General features: G+C 40.0%; 1 protein-coding gene across 1 annotated transcript in view; it reads right to left on the bottom strand.

Annotated features, from left to right (window-relative positions):
- LOC124619972 (lysosomal-trafficking regulator) overlaps nt 1-17,720 on the bottom strand; it is a 594,456-nt gene that overhangs the window by 139,057 nt on the left and 437,679 nt on the right. The window contains exons 39-40 of the mRNA XM_047146635.1: nt 14,237-14,463; nt 7,042-7,301 (exon numbers count right to left, since the gene is read on the bottom strand). Coding sequence (XP_047002591.1) covers nt 7,042-7,301; nt 14,237-14,463 — 487 coding nt within the window. The remainder of the gene's footprint in view (nt 1-7,041; nt 7,302-14,236; nt 14,464-17,720) is intronic.

The following is a 17,720-nucleotide window of genomic DNA, read 5'->3' as shown; positions in this document are numbered from 1 at the left end:
TTTGTCATTGATTCTACAAAGAAAAGTACAGTCCTGATTAAATTAATTGTGAAAGTGTTTTTATATTGTTTTAATTTTTCAGGAGCCTACTTACAGCCAAAAACATTTGTTGAACATTGTTGGTATCGTGTAAACAGTAATTATCAAAATCTAAAAGCTCTAGACCAGCAGTTTGCTGTAAGTAACAATACATTATATTAATTTAATTTCGATACAGTAATGCTGATAATGGAGGATGCAGTGCTTTGTAAGTTTTCTTGGTAATTTATGAAGAGAGTTAATTATTGGTTATCTTTGCACACATTATAATGAGGAAATTTCAGAGAGTTTTTAAAAATAATTCTGACTGAATGAAGAGGATTTTGCTATATTTTTCAGTTTTATGAATATTTAGTGAGTGTACAAATATCTTCTCCTTTTTGACTGACAGAAGCCAGTTTTCTGGTCAGAGTATCGTGTAGTTCAACGTTAGAAGTTGTAGTGGGTTCTTGTTACACTGCAAATTTATCTCAGTTAGACCGCTTCTTATCAGATGCAAAGATGATAGTAATATCCAAAAGCCAAAGGCAAATTAAAGAGGCAAATATTCTCTCAAGGATAGTAGGCACTATGAAATACTCAAGATAGTTTGAAACAAGAGTCTGTACAATTTCTTTATAAATTATGGTTGTCAAACAAACTGAGGCACTTAGAAGAAGAAATGGTGGAGAATATGTACCAAGGAATTAAAAATGCATTCATAAAGCAGCATTTGAAGCACTGGAGCAGCAAGAGGAAGGAAAAAAATGACACCCACAATGGTGGACTCAATGCTTCAAAGAAAAAGTGAACCTAAAAAAGATGTTCTATAAAAATTGGTAGAGAACATGGGTCAAACATGATAAAGCTTTGTATGTTAGAATGAACAAAGAAGGAAACAATGAAACCTGGGAGGATAAATGGAAAGAAGGCAATCGTGCATGGGGGGCACAAAAGTGGCAACATGGAAAATAATTGCAGAGCTGGGGAAAGAAGTAAAAGAAAGAGCAAACCAGCCGATTAGCAGGCTGGTAGTGTGGGAAAAGCATTTTGAAACACGTGTTAACAGAAAAAAGGACAGAGTACAAGGAAATAAAGTGACAGATATGGGAGGCAAAAGAGGTATAGAAGGCAGCTGCAGAAATGGAATTTGGGGTATCACCAGGGCCTGGAAATGTACCAATAGAATTAGTGAGGTATGGCCCAAGCATTTTGTATGGATACCTAAGCCAATCCTTTAATAAATGTATGTGGGATGGGGAGGAAATTCCAGCGAAGTGGAATCTAGTATATCTAAGCCCCATACACAAAAAGGAAGCAAAAATGTATGTAGCAATTATCATGGCATAAGTGTAACAAGAACAATGGAAAATCCAGGATGGAATGTAACAACATTATGAAAAGGAAAGTTGCTACTCACCATACAGCGGAGATGCTGAGTCGCAGATAGGCACAGCAAGAAGACTGTCACAAATAAAGCTTTCTGCCATTATGGCCTTCGTCAACAGTAGCACACACACACACACACACACACACACACACACACACACACAAAACAGCAGTCTCAAGCAACTGAAACCTGGTTCCAGTTGCATAGACTGCAGTTGTGTGTGTGTGTGTGTGTGTGTGTGTGTGTGTGTGTGTGTGTGTGTGTGTGTGTGATCTACTGTTGACAAAGGCCATAGTGGTGGAAAGCTTTATTTGTGACAGTCTTTCTGTCATGCCTATCTGCGACTCAGCATCTCTGTCCAAAGTACACTTAGCGGGCTGCACAGGATGATTTTAAAATCAAGAATGGAGAAGTTTGTAAATGAAGTGGAAGAACAAAGTGGCTTTATAAGAGGCAAGTCATACACAGATAGCATCTTTACCCTACAAAAGATCACAGAGATGAGATAGGAAAGAAATCTCAGAAGTCATTTGGTTTTCATAAATCTTCTGATAGCATATGATACATTGCCACTAAAGCTATCATTCAAGGTGCTGTAGTCAGGGGAACTGCCAAAACTTCATGTAATATGCATCATAAACCTCTACAAGTCAGCGGAATGTGTCACTAAAGTAGAGAAAGAAATTCCTAGAGAGGCCCCTAGAATAACTAAAGGATTGGAGCAAGGATGCTGTCCGTCTCCCACAATCTTTAAGATGTATGTGCAGAAGGCATTGAATCTTGGTGTAGAAGTGCATGGGCATGGGGATTGAAGTAAGGAACTGGTGTATGTACAGACTTTTCTATGATGATGAGGATGATGATGATGATGATGATGATGATGGTCAGATTGTTGCAGCAAACGATGAAGAGGATGTGTCTTACATGCTCAGGACGTCGTTGGAAGAGTATAAAAATTGGAGATTGAAAATTAATTTTGAGAAGATGGAATATCTATAGAATATCTATACTGCAGAGAAGAGGAAAGTAACATGGATGTTGATGGACATATTATTAAAGTGTGTAAAGAGTTTAAGCACTTAGTTAGTATCCTACCACATGATGGAACATGAGACAGAGATATCTGACAATGGACCAGGCAGGGACGAATGGATATCCAAAAATTAAACCCTGTACTTTGTTCCTCAAAGATGAGTTTACAGACTAAAATTCATTTATACAAATCCATGGTGAAACCAAAAACAACATATGGGAGAGAGTGCTGGGAACTCACGGAAATAAATAAAAATAGATGAAAGACAGGTAGGATGGTTTGGACATGTCAAAAGAATGGATGAAGACAGACGGCCCACGCGAGTAATTTTATGATAACCTTCTGGAAGGAGCAGAAGAGGAAGGTAGACCCAAGAAGTGATGGAAGGAAGGGGAATGGAGAGGATTAGGAAAAATGGTGAGATAGTGGAATTTGGTGACAGAGATGCGGATGTGGCAACAGCTGAAGAAGGACGCCTGCAACAAGGAGGGATATGGTATCCAACAATCTTGCACATTTTGGCTCAAAAAGAGAACTAAATTAAAATATGAAGCTCTGCACAGACTGAATAATGTGTGTGAATGTAACTCTAAATGTCATTCTTTGGGGTCCAGGCACTCACTGCAATTGTGGTCTACCTCCCCGATAGTGCTACACTGATATTTGGCACAATTCATTGGCCTCACAAAGCTGAGACAGGGATTAACACAGAAGAATCACTTAGCCATTATGTAAAGATTGGATACAGAATGACTTTTAAAGGCATGCACACTGCTATAAAAGATTGACATTTTTTCTACCCAAAATGCCTATTTTAATACCATATGTTTCACAGAAGATGATGCTGTAGTTCAAAGAGTATATCTCAATTGTACTCACTTTCTGATTGGGCAAGTTCACTTGTAAACCCCAGCTCTCCTTTTAAAGTCAAGAATAAACTTGATACACCTACAAATTGATGCCTCCCTGGGACCTCCAATTTTCCACCCACTTGCCCATTACTGCAAGCCTACCCTGACCAACCCTGACAGGGAGACAGGCTCTATTTATGTAACACTGTAGCTGTGATGCTGACTGTTCATCATGGAGAGGTTTAGTAATATGCAATGCATGCATGGAATATGACAGGAAGTATCCTTGGCTCACGCAACAATTCGTGTCCCTGGTGAACACTTCCACAGACTGAGAGTAACATAAGTTATGTATCAGAACCTCACATACCAAGCACAATTTGTTCCAGAATCTTACTCTGAGTGAGAAACACTTGTAAATGAAACAATTTATCCCATATAAATTAATCTAAAATACAACAATGTGTTCCATGCAGGAAAAGTACTGGACTATGCTCCAGACTGAATGCTAAAAGGCATAATCAGTCTTAAATGATGATGATATTAGGTAGCTATCTATAGTCATTTGTTTCTGCCAATGGTTCACACTTGGCAAAAACGTGACACAGCATTATCATCAAATACATTTTTAGAATGCATAGCCACTGTTTTATTGGGGTGATGATTTTCAGTCTATGATGCACAGATTCCCATGCTTTTAGCATTTCTCTTATTGTGCCAGAAAATTGCTGCTTTGCTGTTACTGTTTCTTCTTCCTGCTCTGAAGAACTCCTCTCCACAACTTCCTGCTGTGAAACACCCTCCAACTCCATAAGCTCTTTGGCGGTCATTTCTTAATTGTGATATTTCACAAGCTCATTGATATTGTTATTACCCACTTCTAGTCCCATGATCTTGGCCAAAGACACAATCTTGATAACTAAAGGCTCCACAGGTACTGACTCAAATGCCTAAGCAAGACATGGAATGGCAGATTCACCTTAAGGAAATATTTTTTCACTGGAGGACCAAACACTTCATTGATTCAGTCACAAAAAAGGTCACATCTCACCCAAGCCTCGTTGTTGGACATCCACACCACATTTAACCTGCTCTTCTTGATTTTACACTTCATGAAGGCTTGTGGAGTTTCTCAGTGGTAACCAAGCAGCAGTTTAATTTTCAAATCACCCCTTGCATTGGGAAAGAATAGTAGTGTCAGGCGGTCTTTCACTGGATTGTGACCAGGCAATTCATTCTCCTCTTCTGTTATAAAGGTACACTTTGGCATCTTTTACCAGAATAGACCCATCTCATCGCAATTAAAAATGACGACGTTCTTTGCTGGCTCTGTGTCAGAGTTGACTGCTTCACTGTGCCTCAAAATGCTGCGAATGCCGGTTCTTGTCAAACTTCTTGAACCACCCAAGGCTTCCCTTAAACACTTCTTCAGCTGCTGATAATCCTGGCGTCTTCTTAACGAGGTCAGCAAAAATCATACTCGTCTTCCCACAAATGATGTTCCCATTAATAGTGTCACCTTGTAATTGCTTTCATTTATCCAATTAAGGAGCAACCTTTTGACATCATCCAGAATAAGAAACTGTTGTTTAGCTACTCTAGTTACTCCCTTTGAAGCATCTACCTCCTTAATCTTGTCCTTGTTTTTTGAGATCAATGCAAATAGTTGATGTATATCAATTGTACGTGCATGCTAAATCAGCAACACTCTCAACACGTTTGTATTTTTCAATGGTTTTAAGTTTCGTTTATAAGGTAATTTTGTTTCTCTTATGGTTGTCTTCTTGCGGCTTTATCTTTGGGGATATTTCTATGAAGATTATTAAAATTAGCACACACAAAAAACAATGTGTGAACACAAGTTTAGAAAACAGTGTGATCACAAGCTGCACTGAGATAGCAGCAAAAAGAATGCTAAACCCACACTGCATTACATACTAAAGATATTGTTCATACGCCACTGCTGACAAAAAAAAGTGTTCATATTGTTGAACGTTTCCCCTACCGCATATGAACAGGTGAAGATGTCACACTAAATCATCATCACTTGTTATGTAAAACTTCGCTTGTTAAGTTAGTCATTGTTTTACAATTTGTTTTGCTCATTACATGAAATGTGCATTATGGGGAGTGTTCGTTAAGTGAGCTTCCACTGCTTGTGATTCGGCTAAAAGATATCAAATATTATCTACCTCACTACAAATTATTAACACATTTATAGTAACTCAGTTGTTATGAAACTTTGTCATTTTATAATGTTAATGGTTAACGACAGAATGAGGTCAGTGTAATATTTAAAATAATTTTTGAAACATGCAAAATTACCTGAAATGCAGAATTTCTAACATTCCATGGTAAATAACTTACTGTTATGTTCATATTTTTTTGTGTAAAAGTTAGTGAAGAACTTTGACTAAATACTTGATCATTAAATAATTGAGTAAACAGCAGTTTTACTAAGAAACTAAAAGTTTATGTAATAGACTCCATTTCAGACAGATATGTTACTTTCCTGACACTTTCATTTGTTCTGTTGTCTGAATGAATAAAGGGGGTAAAAAGGTACGTGTGTGAAGTCAAAATTATATAACCAACTGAGAACAAAATGTGACTCAAATTGTGCAGTCTTGATGCGAGTCACATACACAGGGGGAGGGGGGTGGGGGTGGGGGGTGGGGGGGGGGGGAATGATGATAATTGTAGAGTAGCCAGTTTTAGTTTTCTGTACTTTCTAAATACAACATTTACTTTGGTAATATAAGGAAAAGGACAGATTCCTACTCACAGTAAAGATGACTCACTGAATTGCAGGCAGGCAGGCACAATGGAAAGGCTGTTACACATTTAGCATTCAGCCAAAACCTTCTTTAGAGAAGGAAACATGCACATTCATTCACACAAGCACAACTCACGAACACATGACTGCCACCTCTGGCAGCTCAGACCAGAATGTGAGCGTTTACTTTGGTATTTCAAACAAGGAAAGAATCAAAAGAAGGAGTACTGGGTTACCTCACTGAAATAGGAAACTGATTGGCTACTGTGTGTGTGTGAGTATGAGTGAGGGAGGGAGGGTACATGTGAAAGAATTAATACAAACTGTGCTTATTGCTTATTTTTGTACTTTTCTGGAAGTGTGCACTAGGACTGCATTCTCAGCAAAATGCCAAAGTGTCACTACAGGACAGATATTCTGCGCAGACATTTTTCTTCATTTAGTAGTTACTGTCCGGTCAAATCTAATACAGTTAACTCACTTTACACCAGTAACTCGGTTAAATAACTGAGCAGCCTTTCGACATTTGTGGTACAACTGGGTTTTTAGAGCTTTTCTCAGCTGAGGAACAATGTACGACCTTTTAGAGCGGGTCGTACTTCTTTTCTTGATGTTAAAGAATGACAAAAGTGGTTGTGCCACCACAACCGATCAGAGGAAAATTTTGAGTGCAGTCAGAAAGACATCCACAGATACTAGTGCTTTGAGGTCATGCCACCAATAAACTTAGTTAAAGCTCTGTTCCCACAGGAATAAGAAGCCTACTGAAAACAAACCAGGTGTCCTTTGGGCAACCAACAGTTCAACCAGTCTTTTCGGTCCACATGTGCCATGTATGTGACACCCACAAAAATTGGCCATCCAAGTTCCTTGAATTTTGTAGCCATCTGCTCATCCCTGAGTTCCAGTTTACACTCTTCCTTCGTGGCATTACAATTTCAAGAAGCAGAGAAATTAACCTATTACACATTACCTGTACACTGCAGACTGAGAATTGCGCAGAGATGTCTCTCTCGCTCCTATAGCTTCCCCCTGTGATGCAGCCAGTTCTGAGAGCCAGCTGTCTAGTGGCGCGGGACCTGCCGTCAGGCCCCACTGGGCCAAGCGGGCCAACAGCTCCTCGGCGGCATGGCGCTCGATTGAGGTGGCCACCTCTGCGCGAGCCAGGTCCCACAAGAAGGCGGTCAGCTTGGCTTCTGCTGCCTGGTGAGCATTGATGAGGGCAGCCACTATCTGTGGGAAAATGTGTCAAAATTTCAGTCAGTTTAAGTACCATACAATTTGCCCAATTATAGCAACAAGATGTAGCCATATTCGCAGGCATTTCTCTTACTGTGTTTCTATAAACAAAACATTCTGATTACTTCTAAATCTCACTGTATACTCTCAGTTTACAACTTACACAAGCTAAAGTGTTTACAAAAAGAAAAAAGTTGTTTTATCATCTAAAATGGATAATTCCTGGAGAACAAGTCGGTATCCTATCAAGTATACTTCAATCGTATTCAGCCGCTCAAACGGCCAGTGGCCATGTGTGTGTGAGTTGTGCTTGTGTGAATGTGCGCAAGTTTTCTACTTCTGAAGAAGTACTTTGTTGCAACCTGGTAACACAATACAACCAAGAATGTTAGTACAACTTTAATAGACTGTGGCATGTATGTCAATCACCGTAACATAAACTGAACATGACAAGATGAGGCAAATGTATGCATGCAGTAATAACGTGATAACTGAGTGTGAGAAGAGTGGAGCAGGGTTTAAATAGGCACTCGCCTGTGGTGGGCTCTATCAGAAGTTCACAGTATTGCTCTTTCACGGCATACTCTCACAGATGACAACACACTACTTATGGGTGTGGCTTTCAAGTGTTTGCACATTTCTTTATTCTTATTTCCTTGAGGAACAGCTCAGATTCGCAATATGTCCATGGCATCTTCCTCCCTGGGACTCTGACTGAGATGAGGCGCTGGTACTGGGATGTATGGTCACAAGTACTCGGAGTGCAGGCAGCATTGCAGTCTACCTTCTCGTATCAACCCATATGATAGGATGGGTGACGTCGGTGTGAGCTCCGTGCCTGTATCAAGTCTGATAGCTCCAGCGTGGACAGCAACCGCATTGGTACTGGTAGCAGTATTGGAGAAGCTGCGCCAGGTTTGTCCGTTGGTGACGGGGTCTCCTTGTATGTCATGGAAGGGACCCAGCCCCATCAGGTGATCTGTCAAACAATGCAGATTGGCTTGGCAAAGTTGGTGTCATGGCTGGGGTTGTCTGGTCTTCCACGTGCAGGTGCAACTGGTCATAATGACGTGCACATAGGCCCTCCTCCATTTGGAGATTGCAGAGACGGTGGCCACAGCACTGGGAGATGACTGCAGGAATCCGTTTTGTGTGAGGACCAAACCCGTGTGCCCAGACAGCCAACCCAGGCTACAGGAGATGCAGTAACGTCCAGGGTTAATGCCTGTGGAGCAGTTCAGCCGGGCTGTTGTCGCTGAATGGAGTGAATCGATAAAAAGACAGAAATTTATCCAAGGCAATGTTTGATGACTGAGTCACACACTTTTTCATTTGTGTTTTGAATTTCTTAACTTAACTTCTGGCCTTACCACTGGACTGTGGGTGGAAGGGCAGGATGTAAATGTGATGAATCCTGAGGGCATTGCAGGAGGAGGCAAACTCCTGCAACACAAACTGAGAGCCATTGTCGGAGACCAACTTTGCTGGAAGTCCTTCGATGGAAAAAAATTTCAACACAGTTGCCGTGGAGGCAGAGGTCAAAGTTGACGGGCAATGACCAACATATGGGAAACAATAGAATGCATCAATTACTTTAAGCCGATATGCACTGAGGAAAGGGCTGGTGAAATCAATGTGGAGATGGTCCCAGGCCTTCAGAGGTTGTGGCCACAGAAACAAAATTGCCCACAGGGCATGTTGCTGTGATGCGCACTGAGAACATGCCATAACCAACCAAGTGATGTCGCCGTCCAAACCAGGCCAAAAAACATGAGGGCAGGCTATTGTGCCTCATTGTGAGACACTCCCCAGTGATCAGTGTGCAGCAATTGCAGGTTCTCTGAATGGTGAGCCGAGGGAGCCAGAAGACAGGAGGGAGCATCAGCATTCACATGTTTGGCCGTGGGGCGGGAGTGAATCTCACAGCTGTAATGAGGGAGGAACAGTGTCCAATGCTGCAGGTGATGTGCTGTTTTGTCTGGCAACAATGCTGAGGGGTTACATAGCGAAACTAATGGCTTGCGATTCATGATGAGATGGAATTTTACACCTTACAGGAAAACATGAAACATCTTTAAGGCATAGACAATGATGAGAGCTTCTTTCTCTATTTGTGAATATCTAGTATGACCCAAATTAAGGGTCTTCGATGCATATGGAAGAGGGTGCTTGAAGCCATCAGAATATTTATGAGCTAACACCGCCCCCAGACCATGCTGGAACGCATCTGTTGCTAACACTAAATGTTGATCCTGCTGGTAGGTTATGAGGCAAGGTGCAGATTGTAACACAGACTTCACTTTGGAAAATGCTGTTTTACACACCTGCGACCAGTGGAAAGACATCCCCTTATGCAGCAAGGCATGTAATAGTTGTGCATCCAATACTGAAAAAAGCTGGAGGTCATAACGGCAGAGAGATTCTGATGAAGGGGTTTGATGCCAGCACTCAAGACCTCGAAACCAAGATAAACAATACCAAATTAGATGTTAACCGAACAAATAAGAGGACTAGGTATAATGCTCACGACACACAATTATGAATCTTGGGAGGAAAAAAATCAGTTATATGGAGATATCAAATAAATAATGCAAGATTTAACTAATTAAAAAATTCATTTTTCCGCAGAAATTGCCGATAATAATGAAAATGTCAGACAATAAATACATAATAATGTAGACATCAATGGGAGAGAATATACTGAATCTATTGAGGAAATGAAGAAATACTTAAATAAAAAACAGGATGAGTGCTTTTCAGTTTTAAAAGACGAAATCGGAATCAGATGAAAAGAGCTTGAATCCCTTAAACTTCAAGTTGTAGTAGACAATACAATGGTAACATAATTTAAAAAGACAGAAAAATAGAACCCTTTCACAGTATGCTTTAGAGGGAGTCCCACAGGATACATAATTATTGAGCCAAGTAAAGAAAGTGAAAGCGAAATTACTAGAAATGAGTAAAACCCTTTCAGAAATGACAGTTTGAGTAGCTTCTACAAAATAAAAAGCGAGCACTCTTCATGCTCCAAGTAGCCAAAGATTGATGAAATTAGCCACAGGGAAAGAAAGACGTAACTCAATACTAAAAACACTTATAGATGGGAACTTCACTAGCCAGCCTGAAGAAATTCATAAGATGCCAAAGATCAGTGGAAGGAATTTCAGGTGGAAGGTGGCATTTAGCAAACTGTTTTCGGATTTCAAGCCAAAGGGTGTTGTTCAGCTGATATCATTTTTTTTAACATTTGAATATTGTTTGCTGGTCTCATGGGATGACACAAAGAGAATAAAGTTTTTAACTGGGCATCTAGATGGAGAACAGTCGATGGGGGTTTGTTACTTGCAAAAGAATTTCACAGATCGGGGGGCATTAGCAAACAATTTAAAGAGCTGCATTGGTCAGACGGCAAGGAGCAGAAACTAAACTACCACTTTTAACATTTGATTCATTTTAAAATAATAAGAGCTAGGCCAAGCACAGAAAATATTTTGAAAGGCACCTTCAATTACTCAATTTTTAAATGAACCTGTTGGTGAAGTACATGTGATGAAAATATTGATTAGTTAGTGAAGAACATCTGATCTAAGTTTTGATTAGCTGGATGCCTTCATAAGTTGGCGAGAAAATGATTGGGAAAGAATAGTCTAAACCCGTTTCCATGCTAAATTATTTGGTGCAATTAGATATTTTGCATAAATCTCGGGACAATGAATACAAGAAACGGAAAACATTCATGTCGATTATATCATGTAAAATGTTGACACTATGAGAATGATGGTGACAACAACAGTAAAATCAATAATATTAATTCAGAAGAAATATAGGGAAGCTGCTTTTGTAGATGGGTATGGCAATCCCATAGGAATTGCTATTATTAAAAACACAGAAAATGGGGTAGGTCTCACAGGAGGGGCCACACAAAGAGAGCAATAAGTGCAATTGCACAGCTCCGGTTATTGGAATAAATGACATAGCTGGATGAAAATAAAAAGCAGTCACGGAGGGAATTTTACTATCTTTCACGTCAGTGACTGTAAATTTTGCTCACTGTTTTCTAGTACTTTCTCAAATGAACATACCATTGTTACTACAGTGAACAATGAGATAGACATTGTTAAAGTGGATGAGCAGGTTCAGTTGCATCAGCTACTAGTCTCTTGAAAGAGAAAGATAAACCATATGATGAACATCTAACAGATCTAGCTAGAAGAAAGGTACATACTGACCTTATCACTAACAAGTCAAAAAGAGTGTGATCGATTATACAAAAAGACAGGAGGATTAACATAATTTACTGAAACAACATAAAGAACTTCTGACCAGCCTGGATGTTTAGGCAGATATTAGAGTAAACTCAAGATTAAAAAAAGCTGCCACTGTTGAAACTGAGAAAATGTTGCAAGAAGTAGTCACTGAAAGATTGCAAAGTGCATACAATAATGCTCTGTTAGTAGTTAAAAAACTGAGTGGAGGACCACGATTATTTTTGGATGCCAAAATATTAAATTAGATTCCTATGGAAGACATACTCATCACTGTAAGTGATGCAAAGTACATCAGCAGTACAGACTTGAACACAGGTAACTGGCATGTATCACTCTATCCCAATCTATGCAGCTTCCTTGTTCCAGTAGTGATCTTATCAATTGACATTTTCTTATCAATATTACAATTGTTACAAAAAGTAGTTGATTACCTTATTACTTCCAAGACATGGTCTGAACACATTTTCCTACTGAAGGAAACATAAGATAAATTCAAACAATAGGGTATTACACCTAAAGGTGTCTAAGTCTTCATTTGGTTGTAGAGAGTTTACAGTTCTGGGATATATTGTAAGTGCCCATGAAACCCAACCTTATACACATAGAATACAAGCCATTGTTAAATGCCCTTGTCCCCAAAATAGAAAACAACTTGTAAACTTTTTAGGAGTGACAGGATTTACTAAAAAATTTACACAGAAATCATATTCGCAATCTTGTTACTATGTTCCTACTGAAACAAAAATAATGTTTTTGACAAGATTAAAGATGATCTGGTACTTGCCTTATCATCCCACGCTGGACAATTTATTTAAAATCACAATACATGCCTCAGATTATGGCTTTGAATGTGAGCTCTTCCAGGGAGAAAAAGGTAGTGGAAAGGGTAATCACCACAGCATTACATTTGTAGTTGCATAATAAACAAATATTAGATTAAATTATGCAGTAACAGAGAAAGAAGCTTTCATTGTTTTTTGAGGTTTCAAATGGTTTAAATACATCCTGAAAGGCAGAAAAACCTGTAGTACAGGTCACCAAGCATTAACTTTCTTGTGAATAGCAAACTGCTTTACCACCATATAATGGAGTGGGCACTGTTTCTGAAAGAATTTGATTTTGAAATTAAATATTCAAAAAGATCAAATAATATCATATCAGACACCTTATCTACACAGCCCGTGGGGATAGAGGATTGACTTGAGTTGGGAGGCCTTCAACCAAGTTTTGAACTGATTGCCTAAAAGTGGGAGCCACGCAAAAGGCTAACAAAAATTTGTACACATAATTATGAATCAACAGGTGACTGATCCTGTATTAGATAAAATAATTCACACTATGCAAGACAACAATTTAACCAAAGACAAAAGCAGTAAGTGGTTACTTCATTATGGAATATTATATTGGCAGAGTCATAGTGGAGGATTTGTGCACCTGGCGCAATGTTAAGCCAAGACTCACCTACTGAACAACTAACACACTTTGCGATATACACGTACATTTCATTGTTCATAGATAAGCTGCGTAATTAATGATGATGAGATATAATGTTGCTGTCCAGAACTAAGTACAATCTAAAACTAAAGTAAAAACAAGTCCTAACAGACAAAAACATTAATATTAATGGAGAATTTGAGAAAGGAACTGAGATGTCAGTAATACCAGAACAATAAGGAATATAATCAACAGTCTCTTACAGGATGTATTGTGAGGTCATGTTTCAGATTTTGTTGCCTTTTGGTTTCATATATTGTATTACTTTAGTACTAAGTTGACATGTCTAGGTTTAGTCTTCCTTAAGCTTATTTCAGTTTGTTGGTACAATATGTATATAACAAACACATGGAGATTTTGAGACTATGTTTCAATAGTTCGTGGAAATCACTATTAAGTTGTGAAATATTAATTTGCATGTACAATGATACATGAAGGAATGTTACTGAAAGTAGTAAATGTATGGAGAGGTATTAACCAATTTAATGAATAATGAGTCTAGCAATAAACACTTCTCTCTCTTTATTTCTAATGAACAAACAATCCATTATTTTATTTGGGGAAAATTAGCCTAAGTATGAAGACACCTTGTTAATTTTGTAGTACCTAATCATGAATCTGTTCTGACATTATGATGAAGATATGTACTGCAGAGGTGCTGTTTCACTAAATGTTTGCTACTGCCATGAAATTTTGTGTAAGCATATAATGTATTGTAACAAATGTGTATATCTTTCTTGAGAAATGTAATTTGTTTCCTCACACTCATTTTGACACACAAGTCACCCACAGCTGATATACTTGTATTTGTAACTTGTACATTAAGCTGTGTGCTGTTATCACAGAGAGACGGTCGACAGTTGAGACAGTGGGTTTATATCTATTTGAATTGCATACAATCAAAGAGAAACCAAGCAATGGTAATAAAATATGATTAGAGAAGATATAATGGGAAAAAATATGAAGGAATCAACTTTTTTTTCCTCTTAAACTATTAAGTGATTCACATTATGGAAGGAAAAACTACTGGAAAGTGATAGAAGTGAAAATATTAAACACATCGAATGCAAATGTTATTCACAGATGTGATGCCTAACATGGTGCATGACCCAACAAGTAGCTTCATCCTGCAGCAAGATACAAGCTGTGTCATGTCGCCCCACTCACCTCACGGGTGCGCATCGGCTCCTGGCAAAGCAGCAGCCGCACGACATGCGAACGATCACGAGCTGCCTGGCCGGGTGCGAGCAGCCAACATGCCAGCTGTGCCGCCCGCAAGCGTGCCGCATCTCGTACCACTGACGGTGCTGCACGCTCCACCACCAGCGATAACAGAGCAGCCAGCAACCGCCGGCGGAAGGCACGCTCTGCCTCGGTTGGCGCGTGCCGCCCTTCTGCAACATTGATGGAGGAGCTAGGGTGTAATCACCCTTTTCCTCAAGTAGCAGTTTATCTCTCGTTCCGAGACCAGAGGTCAGTAAAGAAAACAGATAGGTGAATGGTAAATAGCAACTATTATATTGCTGTTATTACAATCTGGCGTTTCCATTGTTTGATTGTGCCTAGCAATTTTTCTTCCATCCCACAACCCTGTGTTATTTTCCTTTGTTACTACCTCTAACTGTGCAGATGGGAGTTATCCTTGTTGTACATTCTCCACTCCCAGAATTATCCCGGCCTCAACTTATGGTAATCCTCTGCCCCCACACCCTCTATCCAAAAGTTTCCTCCCCCTCATCCTACCACCTCTTCCCCTCTCACATTCCCTCATCCTCTCTGTGCACCACCATCTGCAAGTGTACCTGTCTGTCCTTTCCCCTTCCCTGCTTCCCTCCTTTTCTGCTCCCTAATTTTTCTCTCCTCTTCATTTCCTCCTTTCCTTTTCTGATCTCCTCCTTTTTCGACCCCCCCCCCCCCCTCCCGACGACTACATGTGTAACAGTCTTTTCATTGTGCCTGTTTGCAACTCAGTGGGTCATCTTTATGGTGAGTAGCAATCTACCCTGTTCCTTATACTGTTGAATAAAGACAATTGAGTGTGTAGCAAACTACCAGCCTGAGCCACATATGGATTAGCAATTTTATTAATTCCATATTACTGTAGTAACTATAAGCTATCAGCCAGCATTACATACAGCTATTATGTAATTATAATTTTAAAGTAACAAAACATGAACTTTCTGGAAAAGTCTAGGAGTTCTATAAGACTACTGTAGTATCATACATCCAACATGAGAATCAATGTCAGATGTACACTGCAATGGAGTGTGCATAATCCAAAACTTCCTGGAAGATTAAAACTGCATACCAGACCAGGACTGAGGAGGCAGTGGCCTCACCAAGTAAGCTGTCGGGACATGACTCTCCAACTAGTGCTGAACTTCACAAAATCTATACTGCATATCTTGCTGAAACTGCACTCGTGGAACTGTGGTAACACTGTTACTAAAGGAAATGCTCTACAAGTAATGTTGATGGGCTCTACTCTCAGTTGAGCACACAGCATTAACTTACCAATTTACAGTTGTTTATAATTTTCATTTTTAAGTTTTGAGATATGAGAGTGTCTGTAGTAGATTACAAGTACTAATGTTTTGGCAACTGATTGTCGTCAATCAGCTAAACTATTAATAGTAATGTATAAGCTGAAAATATTTTAATAGAATCACAAATAAAAAAGCAGTAACAAATAAAGTATGTCAACAAAATTAACAAAACTAGACAATTTAAAGACAAAGCTAGAAATGAAGTTTACGAAGCTTTTTATACAGATACCCTTTTTTGTGGAGAAATGAGGGGGTTGTGGAAGGCAAAATGGCAGTGAGATTGGAAGGAGAGAATGAGTGAAAGACATGAGGAGAGGGAGGAGGTTGAAGACAGGGAGATGGGGGAGGGATTCACATTGCTCAGTTTCCATACAATAATCTGTTAGCTCACTTCTTTCTAGAAGCAGTTTATCAAATTCTCAACAACAGATATCTCATATCCTCTAAAAGAATTGTGGTTCCCACTGATACAAAAAAAAGTTTTGCATCACCCCAGTTCCCAGAATTCCTGAAGATAGATGTTGGTTGTAGATATTGTATCACAGACACAGTCCCTTTGACTGTTCAGAGATGTCACTAAACCTGCCCAAAGATGTAAACAACCATGCATGAGCAACACCTGTTAGACTGACAGGGTCCGACAGCTGATCAGTTCCAGTCATTCCACCAGGAAGGAGGTACATGGCTCATGTTGTCTGTAGTTCAAACATGCCTAGACAGTCAATACCGCGCTTCGATCACATTTGCATTGTTACTTTGTGCCAGGAAGGGCTCTCAACAAGGGAAGGCATCTTGGAGGGAACCAAAGCAATGTTGTTTGGACGTGGAGGAGATAACAAAGAGACAGGTACTGTCAATGACACACCTTGCTCAGGCCGCCCAAGGGCTACTACTGTAGTGGATGACCGCTACCTACAGATTATGGCTTGGAGGAACCCTGACAGCAATGCCACCATGTTGAATAATGCTTTTCCTGTAGCCACAGGATGTTTTGTTATGACTCAAACTGTGTGCAATAGGCTGCATGAGATGCAACTTCATTCCCGAGACGGCCATGGCGATGTCCATCTTTGCAACCACAACACACAGTACAGATGGGCCCAACAACATGCCAAATGGACGGCTCAGGATTGGCATTACATTCTCTTCACCAATGAGCATCGCATATGCCTTCAACCAGACAATCGTCGGAGATATGTTTGGAGGCAACCCAGTCAGGCTGAATGCCTTAGACACACTATCCAGCAAGTGTAACTATTTTGGGGTGGCATTATATGGGGCCGACGTACGCCGCTGGCGATCATGGAAGGCGCTGTAATGGCTGTACGATACGTGAATGCCATCCTCCGACCGATAGTGCAGCCATATCGGCAGCATATCGGTGAGGCATTCGCCTTCATGGAGGACAATTCACGCCTCCATCGTGCACGTCTTGTGAATGACTTCCTTCTGGATAATGACAGCACTCGACTAGAGTGGCCAGCATGTTCTCAAGACATGAACCCTATCAAAATGCCTGGGTAGATTGAAAAGGGCTGTTTATGAATGACTTGACTCACCAACCCCTCTGAGGGATCTCCGCCAAATTGCCGTTGAGCGATGGGACAATCTGGACCAACAGTGCCTCGATGAACTTGTGGATAGTATGCTATGACAAACACAGGCGTGTATCAATGCAAGAGGACATACTACTGGGTATTAAAGGTGCCGGTGTGCACAGCAGTTTGGACCACCACCTCTGAAGGTCTCGCTGTATGGTGGTACAATGTGCAATGCGTGGTTTTCATGAGCAATAAAAAGGGCGGAAATGATGTTTATATTGATCTCTATTCCAATTTTCTGTCCAGATTCCAGAACTCTCGGAACCAAGGTGATGCAAACCTTTTTTTGATGTGTGTAAGTAATATTTGATGTGGCTTGCAATACATGATGTGACTCGCAATATGACACAGAAGCAACCTGCATTGGTGAAGTCTACAGAAGCACAGTGGAAGTAACTCAACTGGTTCACACTGGGATGACAGTGATACAAAACCAATACATATGTATATCATATGGCCCGATGCAACATTGTATGCTGGTTATCCCACACAGCTGTGTGATAT

The sequence above is a fragment of the Schistocerca americana genome, chromosome 6 (assembly GCF_021461395.2).
Source record: "Schistocerca americana isolate TAMUIC-IGC-003095 chromosome 6, iqSchAmer2.1, whole genome shotgun sequence".
NCBI lineage: Eukaryota > Metazoa > Arthropoda > Insecta > Orthoptera > Acrididae > Schistocerca > Schistocerca americana.
Note: the sequence above shows the minus strand (reverse complement) of the source record. Positions and strands in the feature narration are given on the sequence as shown.